The following is a 14,908-nucleotide window of genomic DNA, read 5'->3' on the forward strand; positions in this document are numbered from 1 at the left end:
CTGATCGGATCGTGAAGACCCGATTGGGTTGACACAAATTTAAAAAAAATCAAAAATTCCAAAATTAAAAATGAAAAACCGAAACCTAAATTGCTAAACAACTAAACAGTTAAACTCCTTATCCTAAACACTCACACACACACCACACGATCCACACACACAAACCATTACAATAGCACACAACACAAGCAGCCAGTCATGCAGCAGTGAGCAACCCACTGCCGACTGGCTCCACACCCACCCATAGCCTCCCTCGCTCGCAACCCACTTTCAACAGCCACATGGTCCACACCCACGGCCTCCCTCAAACAAATGAAACACAAACACACAAACAAAGTTCACGGAGCAAGCTGCAACAGACCACTAGACGTAGCAACAGCTGAGAGTTGACGCCAATTGAAGTTGTTCCGTAAGGATCATGACCCGATCTACCAATCTGCTGCTACCAAGTACCGGATTTGCTGCGCCATCTCCACGCCTCCAATCCTCCACCATCACCCGATCCTATTCAAGCTCCATTCGAACCTGGCAAGTGGCAACCTGAATTTTGGCCGTTAACTTTGAGTTTTGGAAGCTTTGAGCCTTTGATACTTGATAGTTATGATATATATATATATTATATGTGAAAGTGAAATGTTAATTGGTATTTGGTAATTGTTAATAAAATGTAATTATATATTGTTAAATTTTAACTCAATTTTTTAACCTGATCTGATCTGAATTATAGGTTCAGGTTGAGTTTGGATGAATTTTTATCCAACTCGACCAACTTAAAACCCAATCGGGTTGATCCGACCCCGACCTAAACTCGATTTTGCCCAGCTCTAATTCAGAAAATGAACGAGGTTGCCCCCACTTTCACAATAATATAAATATGACCTGCTTTTTATTTGTTTAATTTCTCTCCAAGCAAAAATAAAATGAAAAATAAAACTTTTGGAATTGTCTTAGCAAAGAGGTTAAGTTTTTTTACTAAAGCCGTTATCTAAACCTTCTTTTAATTTGTACACATAAAACATAACTAACAATCATGAGTAGTTTAGAAGTTCAGCAATGACTAAATCACTCTAAATCAAATATTGCTTAAATGTTACTTTGTGTATCGTAGTGTCATCTTAATTAATGTAGATAATTAATTAGTATTAGCTATGAGATTAGCAACCGACATTACGGAAACCAATGCAATCAAGTGTTGCATCAAAATTAAGATCAAATTGAAGAAGAAGTGCTACAACCACAGAAAAATGAGCAAATTTGAACCAAGTAAATGGTGGTCCTTTAAATGTACTAGAGTATTAGTTAGCTAGCTAGAACAACAATGAAGATGGACAAGTCACATCTTACACTAAAATGGAACTACAGGTTTAGTGGTCCACAAGACTAAACAACTTCAGCAACATGATCAAGTTGACAAGATTTCTTCTATCTTATCCTGCTTAATTATTGTTCATTTTCGAAAACAAAAAAATGGGTCAGTGGTCTTGACTCACTTTCAACTTTGTGGTAAAATTGAAAATGTTGGGGAGTCAAAACATGTCTGCCCATACTCATTTTTTTTCTGATTAATTAAGCTCTGTATATATACATATATTCAGCTTCACCTTGGTCCCCATTGTGCCCACCTAGATTAATTGTTGCATATTTTGGACATGGAAATGAGTACGCGAAGTAATTCAAGTTATTCAATTAACATGTTTTTGAAATATTCGTAAAAAATTCACTCGTTTAACATTTTTTAAATATATTTTAAAAAAAACAATGGCTACCTTAGAGTTGCTCCAAGATAGAGCGCAAATCACAACCACATATGTAAAATAATAAATAGTCTTAAACATGTTATATCTTTGATCGTGTGGTTATGAAAACGTGCTCTGCCTTAAAGTGGTTCAAATATAACCAGATCCTTTTGAAAAAGTATTTATAGTATATATTACCTAATGGAACTCTAATCAATTTTTATCTAAACATAGAAATTTTAACGTGCAATGATTAATCAAATATTTTTTTTATAAAAAAGAAACTCAAATATTTGATCATGTCATAAATCAGCGTAGTGGAAACTTTAAATCTGATCTCAACACAAATAAAATCAATGGGCGACTCAGATTCAACTTGATTGACAATAGCGTCTAATCTTAGGTCAACCCAAAACAACCTTATTTTCTTATCACATTGACAAGGCATGTCACAAACTCTATCCCAGACAAAATGAGCACTATCATATGCAGAATTTAAGGCTCTTTATGCTCATAGCCAATGAAATAAAATGCAAGTCTGTTTAACAGATTAATGTAGCTGAGTCCTGGGATAATTATTTATGGATTTAACATCTAAAACTTGCATGAAATTCACCGAGATTCCTCGTACTACCAATCTACATATATTATAATCTAAGGTCTGTTAAAAATCTAAATATATAATACATATAATTCCCATCTAAAAGTCTACCAAATCCAACTCAAAAATCTGCTCCCATTAATATTTGAAGAAATATCTACCCCGAGTACCTTTAGTTGCAGGAGGAGAAATGTTCCAGGTTTCCATGGAGGGCACAAACTCATCACTGTGCCAAGGCTTATAAATTCTTTTAAATTCCGAATATTTCAAGAAAGAAATACAGAAATTATATAGCTCATGGAATTTCACATAGAATTGATTCTGTTACACTGATCAGTAATATAATTAAAAGCAAGAATGAAATTTCACAGCAGTTGAAGGCAAACGCTCTCCGACATAAGGCTCTAGAATTACAAGAAGCTCTAACATCTTCTAACAGAGATGATTACAGGGGTTACAAAAATGGAAAAAAAAAAATCCTCTTTGGTGTGCCTCACTTCTTCTGTTGTCACTATGATACAGTCCAATTCATCACCTATTCTAAGTTTGAGAATCTCCCTATCATCATCCGCAACGAATGCAATCAAATCAAACTGAAAAATAGAGGGAAAAAGAATGCTACTCTGAGAACTAATGTGGAAAAATGTGAATCCGCAGACCAATTATATCTAGCTTCGATTCTTCAAATATGGTTTCCGACAATAACTAACTCTATTTTGTTATGATACTTCTACAACTCTTCTGTAGAAAAGAACATAAGCAGCTGAAGTCTTTATCTTGTCCTGGCTGATGGGATAGACATGGCTATCATCAAAATCGTACCACTGACCACCCCCATGCTACAGCAGGAAAAGGAATAAAATTAAGGAACTCACACTGAGCACCATGTGCCAGACAATCATTCATCTTTAATCAAGAGAGAAAAAAAAAAAACCTTCAATTCACATTGAGTAAATCAAACATATACATGCGTACACATGTTATTCATATGAACTTTTATGTATATATTGATCCAGAATAAGTATGTATACCATGCATCAGCTTGTATCCGCATGTGTGCATATTTTTTAAAAAAGAAATGCACGGTAGCATATTTTTTTAATAGAAGAATTTATCTTAAAAGAAAGAAGAAAAAAATAAACCACTTACATGAACAAATGCAGTGTAATGACCACCTCCCATGCTTCCGTAGTGATTGCTAACAGCATAAAGCATGTAACGATTAGATAACTTGTCATTCAAGTGAGCAACATGAGTTGACAAATCAAGATTATCAACAGGAAAGTCAACATATGTCTCTAGCTTGTTCTTCGAGAACCGGCTGTACGAGAACCTCTTTAAATGAATAACCAGAATCTCCGGCAGTCTCCAAAGGTCTAACTTTTTACTGGCTTGGCAGTGCTTTTTGCAGCCAGGACAGTACCTTAAAATTACAGAGACAATTCCACACATTAGAAAGGCCATGAGAAAAGGCCAGATTTCACTACAAGGACATCAGAGAAACTTTGATGATGTTAAAAAACTTTAGATACACCATGAAGCCAAAAATTGTACATATTATACAACATGAATTTGTCAGTCCGTTTTAATTTTTAATCCCATGCTTTTTAAAAGAATATATAAAAGACAATTGAGGGTTGACAGACAAATAGATTGGGACATATGGAAAATATTATCCATGAACAACAGTTCTCATTTAAGTGAAATTAGATATAGCAAAAAAGCACTCCTAATAATTACTAACAGAAAGGAATATATAATCTTGCTTTCCCCAACTGCAAATAATAGTGGCACCATTGATAGTCAAAAGCTCAGAAAGTTAAGAAGCTAGGAAAATGGGGTCGGGTCAATGCAATAAAGAAGCTGGAAAAATCCAAGAGCCTGAGATAAATCATCTCACCCAGGGTGTGTGCAGATTGGTGTTTAGGGTGAAAAAGGAAAAAGAAAAAAAAGTAATAGGGATTTAAAAAAAAAAGAGAGTAAATGCAGCAGTAAATTGTAGCTCTGAATCACCTTAAAAAGCATTTATCTTTTTTGAAATGGAGCCCACTGTTATCATGTCATATCAACAGCAGGAATTAATTCACTCACCTAGTTCTATATTAAAACAAGCAGCAGAACTCCATGGAATGTTGCAAGAATATAACATATCAACTAAACCAGGAATAGTCTTAGATTCTAAATGTTAATGTAAATGTAGCTATATATAGTGCAAAATAGTCCTGAAGTTAGAATTAGAAGAAAAATGATATAGACACTGACCACATGTCTTCTGGTCCAAGGGGCTCCTCTGTCAAGAACGCTTCAAGGCACTTGTACAGAGAAACAGACTCCTGAGGTCTCTTTGGAAGAAAGCCAGACTTGAATATCTCGGGAAAAGAGCTAAGAAGACGAGTGTCATACTGTTCAATCAGTTTTCCTGACCAGCATACAAGCACATGCACCTCCTCTGGAACTCCTGTCATTGCTATTGGCTCATTCATTACTATCTTTGAGTTCTTAACAATCCCCTTCTCGTCTGTTAAGTAAAACTGCAGTTCAGCATCTGAGGGTGGTTCAACCTCTTTCACACTGGATGGGGTTGCAACACCTCCTGTAACAGGGACGTTATCCACTATCCGTGTAACTTCTTCAATTGCAGTGCTCCCAGCGGTAACATTATTATTGAAGGTATCTTTGGCAGGTATACAGAATGGTTTAAGCAATTCCAGATACAGATTGCGGATGTCTAATCCATGAGCCAAATAAGAAACCTTAGCCACAAGAGGTATTCCCAATGCATTCGGACACGAAGTCAGTTTCCCATGGATGTACTGCCTGACAGCTTACTAAGAATTAGAGAGCAGTACACAAAAATTAAAAAGAAAAATATCGATAGAACTCTTTCCGTAGATGATTTACAGTTTTGATGGTACATCAGAATGAAAGAAGGGTGCGATTTAATACAAGGAATATAAAAGTATAACAAGAAGCATTAGTCTAGAAATGAGGAGGCATATCAACCTCTTCCAAAATTCTAAACAATTAGTTAAAGTTTCAAGATTTTGCTGGTGTCAATAGAAGCAATTAGTAAAAGTTGTGCTAAGACAACTTAATAATCGTGAACGTAAAAGTATTAACTTGATAGGAAACTATCAACTCATACATGCACTTACAAACAGACTGCAGTTAATTTGCAAAACAAATTGGCAGGAGGAAATCTCAACTTAGTTAATATTTGATTAACTGACAAAATAAATAAACTTACTCCTCCAACTGCTGGTGCATAAATACAACCAAAGGATCTTTGTCATTCTCTTTCCTCAACCTATAAGCAACCAGTTGGTCATCATCTCTTATTAAGGATATACTATCAGCAGGCTCTTCTAGATAGCGTATAATCTGGTGGTTGTATATCTGTAGAAACTCGAGCTTTAGAGTTCAAAACATAACATCTAAGCGTATAAACATACTCAATGCATGCAGTATGAGCCTCTCTTCAAACTAAGATATTGAAATAACTGAAATATACCTCAGCAACAAGTAAGGTCTCATTAACCCCTAAAGCACATGCGATGCTTAGAGCCCGGATAAGATCTTCAAACTTTCCATACTTCGGGACAGTAATGGTAAATGGAGAAGGCTTAGCAGTTCCATCAGTATTCACAACTGTTAAAGTCATCATCCGCACTGTTGTTGATGGCAGCGGTAGTGATAGGTACATAAATGGATCAAAAGTAACAGAAACTTTCTTGCAAACAGGACAGACTAATGTTGATTTATATTGACCCTGCAATAAAAATAAAACAAATAAATGCATATGACATGAGGCTCTAGGTCAGTGAGTCTAATGAAGGAATCAGATTAGACTCAGGTTCATGGATGGCCCAAAAATGGGATAGGCCAGTAAAATTTCTCATTCTACAACTTATCTCACTCATTTCAGACTTGATTTCTATAAGGCAGGTATATCTCCACATCATTGGTGCTTGGTATAAAAATTGAGTAATTTTTTAGTATTAGTCTTAACAATGTGCTGTATATGGGATAGGGTTACTAATTTTAATCTAAACGTGGAAGCAGATAGGTGCTGAACAGTCGATGAACTCAGTAATCAAATTATGTGCATCTGGAAGGTTTACAAAGTTATCTTTATCTGTGTGCTTAGGTGCCAGGTTTGTATACAAGTAATTTTTGGATTTTAAGGCAGATTTATAACAAGAAAATTCTGAGTTAACAGTTTATTCTCCTCATTTTATTCAACTATGGTGTGTGCTTTAAGCCCCCATTCCACATTGATATCAAGCCATTTTCTTGGCCGCAACGCTGAATAATGCAGAGTGTCAACCACAGATTAGATCTGCAAGTATAACTGCTGATCTAAACTTCTCTTTTGGGTCCATATATCAGAATAGCCATTAGTTTTTCTCACCAAGGTCGCACATCAATTCCGTTTCCATAGCCACATTATAGATGAATTTCACAAATCTATGCTCATTAACCACCGAGATCATCCGAGTTTTATTCACAAAATTAACCATTAAAAATCATGCAAGTTTTTTTCACAATAGGTGTTGCATTCAAACTAAATTTAATAGTGATTCAAATGGAGCAAATTTAGACGGAAATTAATAGGAACCCTCAGAAATATACTCACTTGGCACAGGTCAACAATGATAGAGTCGTTGCGTGCTAGATGGTTCTGCCAATATTCATCAGCAATGTCTTCATCAGATCGACCATCTCCATCCTTGGCTTCTGCATAAGGCTTACATTTTACACGATTGAGATCTTCATGAAGCCCGTCCAACAAAAATGCAAGGAGTTCCTGTGATGAAAGATTCATCAAATTCAGAAATATATATATATATATATATATATATATATATATAAAGAGTTCTGCAAACCCTCACAAAGAGACAGAGGGAAGGAACCAAAGTTCAATTTCTGATAGGAGAATTTCACTGACTTGAGAATCATGCTGATTGAATCCACTAAACTGAGGAGCAAAACGAGCAAGCTTAGACTTAAAAGTTCTTGGTGACACTGGAGCTGCTCCAGGAGCCCAAAGTTTCCTTAATAGGTCCCCAAAGGCTAAAGCAATCTCACCCTGGTGAAAAAAGGTGCAAATTTATTTGCGGGTAAAGATCAAAGGGAGCATCTGAGAGGAAAAATCACTTGAAAATGTATTTATGATGAGTCAGACTTGAATTCAAGAGAATTAGAAATACATTTAACATACATCCATGCCCAATGGATTGTCATGGTTTATTTCTCTAAAATAATCTCCAAGAAAGTAATCAACAAGCTTTGGTGTGTGTACTAAGCACTGAAGGGCGCTATTCATGAAACAAGTATTTCCAAGATTTTGCAATCCCGTCAGGCCTAAACAACCAGCTTCACCAGATCTTCCGGAGAAGGTTATAGAACTATTGCGAACAATGCCAAAGCTACCATTTGTAAGTGAGCCATTAGAATGTTGTACTGCCATTTCATCTTTTCTCCCTTCTCTGCATTTCAAGGAATCTGACAACCCATAAATTTGCAACTCCAAAAGAATCTGAAAACAAGCCAAAACCACTAAAGTATTAGTGGCCATGCATTGAACTGACATATTACTCACAAAAAAGGGCTGCAAATTTCAGTTCGAATTTAAACAAATATTCATTAACCGTAAAAATACTGTAAAGAACTAAATGAATGTTGTATTAACCAAAGAGCTACCATTCACCTAATATTATCAACTGTATATGGCACAGCTCATAGTACTTTCCCATCCGAAAAAGAGAACTTACTGTAATTACCAGAAACCCCTTACTGTTTGGCCAATTGTTAACCACATTGGATCCAGTAATTCTCAAAACTACTCCTGAACTATTTGAAAATAACCCTAACTGGGGGTGGTTGACAAATTACAGGGTGGTTTTGACAAACAGCAGGGGCATTGACTATTTTGGAAACCCATGAGGGCTTTTCAACAATAGGTGAAATTATAAAGAACTGAATGACAATCTCCCAAAGAACTTGAATCCAATTATTTGCAAACAACCTAACTATTACAATTATGCCTCAATATCAGCTAGGCAGTATTGGTTACCATGAAAAATTCCAAAATTTTGTTTCACAATATCAAACCTGTAAACAAATCAAGAAATAACTAAAACCTAGCACTTTTTGTACTTATTAACTCCAATAAATATTTAGAAGCCATAGTTTCTTTCTTTATTTCATTTTTTATTTTTTATTTTTGAAAAGAAGCCATAGTTATTTTCCTCAAGCTATATATGTCCACCTTTGCATGAGCTCAGACTTGGGCAGCATCAACAGATTTAAAATGAAAAACTATTATATAGTTTTTAAGTACTGTGAATGTAGATTTGATCATGCTTAAGACAAGAAGTGACTCTGTCCTGGTCAAAGGGAGCTTTTGACTTGCCACATTAAAGATCAGGGATATCACAACAACCGTTGCAGTATTTCCTTAGGAACTCTGCAACCAGCAGGCAATTTATCAAGAAACATATATAACCTGGCAATTAAGCAAGTTGTTCAGAGCTATTCTTGATTCCGACCAAGTTATGGCCAAAACATCTCACTAGAGGGTCCAACTCAAGAGCTGAAAACAATGAGCAGGTTCATGGCAACTGGCTTAATAGGTCCAACTACTAATGCTAAAAGATAAGGTTGAATATCTCAAAGTGCAAATAAAGACCTAATAAGAGTCCCTGGTTAATATATAAGTTAGATATTGATAAATACAACTATTTGTTATGGTGACTTTTATTTACTTTGATCAAGCTATAAGAATAAACTAATGCTTCACATATTATGTAATTTATCAGGTTTTAAAGAGTTTCAATCCAAGGCCTTAGGCCTTGACGAGAGACTTAAAACAATAAAATAAAATCATGAAACTGTGACCCAACATCTTATCAAAGACATCTACAACTTACTTCATGATCCGACAGCCGCAGACAATCTTTTGAGAACTTATTTTTGTCATTCAAAAAATACAGGGTCGTCTGTCCAGAAAAGTCCCATATGTGTAACTGTAAAAGCAGAAGTTAGAAAACCATCCCCTTCAGCCAAAAAAACTCATCACTTTTAAGAATGAATACTAAATTACCAGCTCAGACTCAATGCTGAAGATCTTGCAGGCTCGTTTGAAGAGCTCAACTGCATTGTCCTGGAAAAAAAGAATAAAAAAGTTAAAAAGAATGTCAAGAAATGAAAACCAAAAATCTCTAAGAACCAGAAACTATATCGAAAACAAAATTGCACCACTAAAACAAGACAAGAATACTTGAAATCAGTAACATACTAATGGCGTTTGAAATCGGTAACATACTAATGGCATTATTAGACTGAAAAAAACCTATGAATTGCTCTCATGGTTTCATGTTAACTACTCAGAAATTTATGAAAACTCTAGAGTTAGCCCATGCCACTTATCATAAATTAAGTTCCACACATAGAGTTGTCTCACAATAAAATGTCATCCATAAGGCACTATGCACTCAACTTAGGGCAATTTCTTATGGCCTCCCTACTGTCTACAGCTATTTTTGACACTCAACTAAAAATTGATGGAAGTGAGATGAAGACCATATCTTGAAAAGAGTAAAAATAAAGGGGGAAACAAAAGTGTTGCAGCATCCAAATTCACATTGTGATAACAAGTCCGCTTTGTAATTGCAGTACTGCAGTCTAAATAATATCTGCAGCAGACACAGTGTTCTTACAGCTGCAGCAGACCAAAAAGAGTGAGTTAGTAAATGGAACTGACCTTTTTGCTTATTTTTACTCCCAACGAGTTTGTTTCCCTCATAACAGAAAGCCTAAGTTGCAGAGGATAGACATCCGCCATATCATCTTCAGAAGCCAAGAAGCTTTTTCTATTCTTTGCTGCAACTTTAGTATCACTGTGCCTAAATGAAATACAGTTATTAAACAACTTCCTTTTGTAGCTTACCAAAAAAATGATAACATTAGTATAAAAATATATCAAATTGATTCATAAATTACTACCACACAACTCTGAAAACAACGTTTCATTAAGCTTTAATTCTCGCAATAGAATCAATAGATTTGCATTCTACAAATTTAATCATAAGCTAAAAATATCATGAGCGGGAAATGATAAAAAAGTGAAAGGCTCCATCCCCACCTGACCCCAATACCCTGCTTCTCCACCTATCCTCAGTACCTTTCCTCACCCCCAACCCATCCACCTGCCAACCCCATGAATGGAAAATAAATTATCCACTGTAGATCTTCTATAAGGACCAATAGAATATTGCTTCTATGGTTCACACATCTAATGCCATATCTCGTTAAAAATTTTCAAGAGCTAGTGAAAAATTATCTCTGTTCTTTTATAAATCTTTATGGGTCATTAGGAAATGTTAAGCAACAAATTGTGATAAACAAAATAAAATGCAGACAACTCAGATAGACTTCCCACATTTCAGAAGGTTTACTATTTGCTCAACAGTGTATTGATACCAGAAAAATGTGATAGCCATGAGGGGGGAAGTAAATAATTGATATAGATTTGGCAGCATTCTCAGATTCCACAGTAGCTACAACTTGTAGCGTCTGGTGAAGATTTCTGAACTGAGAAGACTATCTAGGTCCCTCTAGATTGGATTTGACTTAAAAGTCTACTAGATTACTCAGGATGTAAGCCTCCATCAAATGACCGCTAAAGAAAATTCACTTAGAACAAACAAAACTTCAAATGCAATCAATAAATTCCTTCAGTGAGAAAATTTATTTATGTATCATGCACAGAATGCCAACTCAGAGATGAAATAATTAGCTTTATTTGCTTAAAGCATATTATAGATTAAACTGCATGGATGAGCTCAGTTATTAAATATAATATCACATATTTACATTCTAAGAATTAATTTCTCAACACAAGTAAAAATGATACTAAGAACTAGTAATTTGCATCCATAATCATTTCACTATTAAAGACTCCCTAAATATGATGTGCGCCCGTTTTTTAGAAGTGCTAAAAAGAAATCAAATCAAATGGACTACTAAAAGCACAAAATTTGTGGGCAAATATTTGTCAATCACCAAAATCAGGAAAAATTAATCCATCTCAGAAATCACAGAGGTTGGCAATCGTGGGTTCAATTCTATGGTCGGCAAAAAGGCACAATAATCAAACTCTTCTATTTACATGCATCCATTTCCTAACACACTGGTGGTGTCACATGAATCAACCACAATGGTGCAACAGCAAACATCGAAAATGCAGAAATACATGTTCGGATGCTAAAGAGAATGGATGAGTATGAAGCACAACTCACACACCAAAAAGTAAACACTTTCTGCTAGTAGATGCACTGGTTAATATTCTGCTTTAATTTCTTTCCATTTACTAGCCAGAAGTCTCAGGCACTTTAAACAACCATTGCCAATATCACAAAAAATCTAGCACCATAGGAATTTTGAAACGAGCTGTTTAATTTATTAAAAATTACCAGCACCTAGTCAAAATATCTATCACCACAAATTCAAAAACGTAAAATTTCCAGTTAAATATAGTCCTTAACAAATCAGAAAAATTTCAAGCACCAGACAAACCATTGAAAATATTGATCATTAAGAAACATTAGCATCAAAGAACGCACACAAATAGGCATGTATTCACAATAAAGATCCCAACATTACCAAATGACAATTGAAACACTGACCATTTGAGAGCCTGCAGCCACATTTCTCCCGGGACCAATGCATAGTCTCTTCCCGAGACACCTACTTCACCATTTTCGCCGTTCTGCAAAGACACCTCCTCTTCTCTCCTCAGATTGAAAACAAGGTCTGAGTTGAATATGTTGTTAATGATCTTCATTGGGCCCCCGTAAGATGTTCCTTGCGTTGCCGTGTACAAAACCCCTCTCTTCTTATCCGAATCACTCGATGTAGATTCTTGAGCATCTCTCCACCACCTGTAAAAAACCAAAAAAGAAAAAAAGAACCCAATTCACATCTCACTCCAGACGACAGACATTCTATATCTGATCATTAATTCGATCAAAAGTTTCAGCAATATAGATACTAATTAACGAATCACATTAAGCTAAGCTAAGCAAAGACAGAATGAAACAAAAAAAAGGAGGCGACCTTTGAAGTTATGATTAAAATGTTCAGTAGATTTGTTTAATTTGGGTTAAGATTTGTGAATAATGGATATAAATGGATTGAATTTGAGGGGAAAAGAGGAGCACCTACCTGTAAGGGACAAGGTAAACACGCTGGTCATTATTGTTATTATTATTACTACTACTATTGTCCGAGTCGACTCGGTGAGTTGAATCGGAGTGATCTTCAGCGAGAGCGCCCATTTTTAAAGAGTGCAAAGGACAAAGGAAATGCAGATCATGAAGTTTGCACAGAATTGTGAAGAGAGAGAAAAAGAGAGAGACAAGAGAGACAGGGGGGAGAGAGAGAGAGAGACAGTGGCGGATTTGCAGAGAGAAACAAGCGGAGCTTTTCTGTGAAGAGGATTTAAGGAGGGAAAATAAATAATATGTCACTATTTATATTTATATTTATTTTTAAAAAATAATTTGGAAAAATAAAAGTTTTGGACAAGTTGAGAGGAACATGCGGCCAATTTACAAAATGTCCACAAAACTTTTCAATTTTTTAAATTTGATCCTCTAAATTTTTTCCCGTCACAACTAGTCTAGGAATGGCAAAAAAGTCCGATTGAAATTTAAGTGTGATTGATCCGGCCTAAATTTTTCAGGTTTTAACCTGATTTTAAGGATCAAAATCCGTGTTTGGGTTTAAAAATAAAAGTCTGATCAAATTCGAGTTAGGATTCGAGCCTTAGCCTATCCGACCTAGCTCGATTACTTAATAATAAAAGAAAATGTGTTTTTATTTGAATTGTGTCTTTATTTGAATTAAACATAGTTTTTTTTGTTTATGTTTAGTTATTTATATAATTTTATGGTTGAAATATTGATTAGAGTGATTTTATATTTAATTTTAATATATTAGGAGAGGTAAATTTAAATTATTTAAATATTAAAAAATTAAAAATATAGTTCAAGCCCGACCCATACCAAAGGGTGAAAATTTGGGCTTTTTATAGGACTCGGGCCCTTTATTTATGTTGTGCCCAAGCCCAAGCCTAATCCGACAAATTGTCATGCCTAAACTAGTCAAATATTAGTTTTTTGAACCAAGTAGTCCTTATCATTTTCAGCAAATTTACAAACAAATCCCACTCTTGAAAATCTAGGAAAAATCTAACACTCTCAATAAATCACCAAGCCTCATTACTCTTAACAAATTAATAAATTTCATCAAACAAGTATTATATAACTAGAGATATAATCATCAATTGGCAGCTTCTTAAGGTTAGTATATGTTCTGCACAATATGAACCTTTTATTTATTAAATTTAGTATTTATGTTCAAAATTGATATGGCTTTGTTATAAATGTTGTTACTTTCCATTCATAAAACAATGTAATTTGTTAAAGTACTTAATTTGAGTTGAAAAATAAAAATAATAATTGAAAACAATAGAAATTTGAAGTAAAAATGAAATCCAGATTTTGTGGACACAAGCTGATTTACTACTACAAGTAGTGGGACTACTACATGTAGTGAGACAGGTGCCCGTCGCACTAAATCAACATTCTGTTTATGTGTGAAAGGCAGTATGACACGTGATTGTTGCACATAAACACAGTGTTGACTATGTGCGGTAGGCACTTGTCTCACTGCCTGTTGCACTAAATCAGCCTATCCCGTTAAATTTCTGGATACTTTCTTGAAATCATAACTTAGGTTACATGTGTCTGTTTTGTGGCATAAAAAGTTTTGAATTTGATTCGTCTCGTCGCAAGCTTCAAAACAATATGCTATTTGCCCAAAATGAACACATGTAGTCTAAGTTATGACTTCAAGAAAATATGAAGAAATTTAGTAGGATAAGTTGATTTAGTATGACTGCACCTGTCCCACTGTCTATCGCACTAAATCAGTCTATCTCACTAAATCTAAATTTTGTTTTTACTTTGAATTTCTATTATTTTCAATATATTTTTTTATTTCTCAACTCAAACTAAGTGTTTTAACAAATTATATTATTTTATAAATGAAAAGTAATAACATTTACAATAAAGCCATATTAATTTTGAACCTAAACATTAAATTTAATACATAAAAGGTTCATATTGTGCAAGAACATACACTAACCTTAAAAAACTTCCCGATTGATGATTATATCTTCAGTTATATAATGCCTGTTTGATGAGATTTTGTGATTTGTTGAGAGTGATGAGGCTTAGTAATTTGTTGAGAGTATTCAGAATATTAGATTTTTTTCTGGATTTTTAAGAGTGTGATATGTTTGTAAATTTGCTGAAAATGATAAGGACTACTTGGTCCAAAAAACTAGTATTTGGTTAATTATAATAGGAAAAAGAATTTGGCGGGTCAAACTTAAGAAAAAAAAAGTTTTGTGACTATTTTTATAAATTTTTCGAAACATGCATTTTCAAAAATAAGTACAAAGGTTGGAATTTGGAAATTCTCTATATTTTTCCCCCAGACT

At 34.6% G+C, this 14,908-nt stretch overlaps 1 protein-coding gene across 2 annotated transcripts; it reads right to left on the reverse strand.

Moving 5' to 3' along the window:
• Nucleotides 1-2,637: 2,637 nt before the first annotated feature.
• LOC18035437 (ubiquitin carboxyl-terminal hydrolase 8) lies at nucleotides 2,638-12,829 on the reverse strand. Of its 2 annotated transcripts, none has more exons than XM_024179455.1 (13): nucleotides 12,565-12,829; nucleotides 12,027-12,281; nucleotides 10,103-10,238; nucleotides 9,443-9,502; nucleotides 9,270-9,365; nucleotides 7,559-7,876; nucleotides 7,286-7,426; nucleotides 6,974-7,144; nucleotides 5,849-6,106; nucleotides 5,585-5,733; nucleotides 4,600-5,154; nucleotides 3,487-3,760; nucleotides 2,638-3,176 (listed from the first exon to the last, which is right to left on the reverse strand). In XM_024179455.1, exons 1-13 carry the CDS (start codon nucleotides 12,675-12,677, stop codon nucleotides 3,057-3,059), a joined length of 2,646 nt encoding a protein of 881 aa, XP_024035223.1. In that variant the 5' UTR covers nucleotides 12,678-12,829; the 3' UTR covers nucleotides 2,638-3,056. The 2 variants fall into 2 exon arrangements, with proteins under 2 accessions (XP_024035223.1, XP_006424062.1); XM_006423999.2 differs by having other exon boundaries at nucleotides 10,103-10,244.
• Between the last annotated feature and the right edge of the window lie 2,079 nt (nucleotides 12,830-14,908).

Source organism: Citrus clementina, unplaced genomic scaffold (genome assembly GCF_000493195.1).
Source record: "Citrus clementina cultivar Clemenules unplaced genomic scaffold, Citrus_clementina_v1.0 scaffold_8, whole genome shotgun sequence".
NCBI classification, from domain to species: Eukaryota; Viridiplantae; Streptophyta; class Magnoliopsida; order Sapindales; family Rutaceae; genus Citrus; species Citrus x clementina.

What these genes read in the sequence shown, in the direction of transcription:
- LOC18035437 (XM_006423999.2), bottom strand. Translation starts at nt 12,677, where the DNA reads ATGGGCGCTCTCGCTGAAGATCACTCCGATTCAACTCACCGAGTCGAC. An exon ending in TGGCTGCAGGCTCTCAAATG is followed by an intron (nt 10,245 to 12,026) that starts GTCAGTGTTTCA and finishes TATTTCATTTAG; the next exon opens with GCACAGTGATACTAAAGTTG. An exon ending in TCAGCATTGAGTCTGAGCTG is followed by an intron (nt 9,366 to 9,442) that starts GTAATTTAGTAT and finishes CTGCTTTTACAG; the next exon opens with TTACACATATGGGACTTTTC.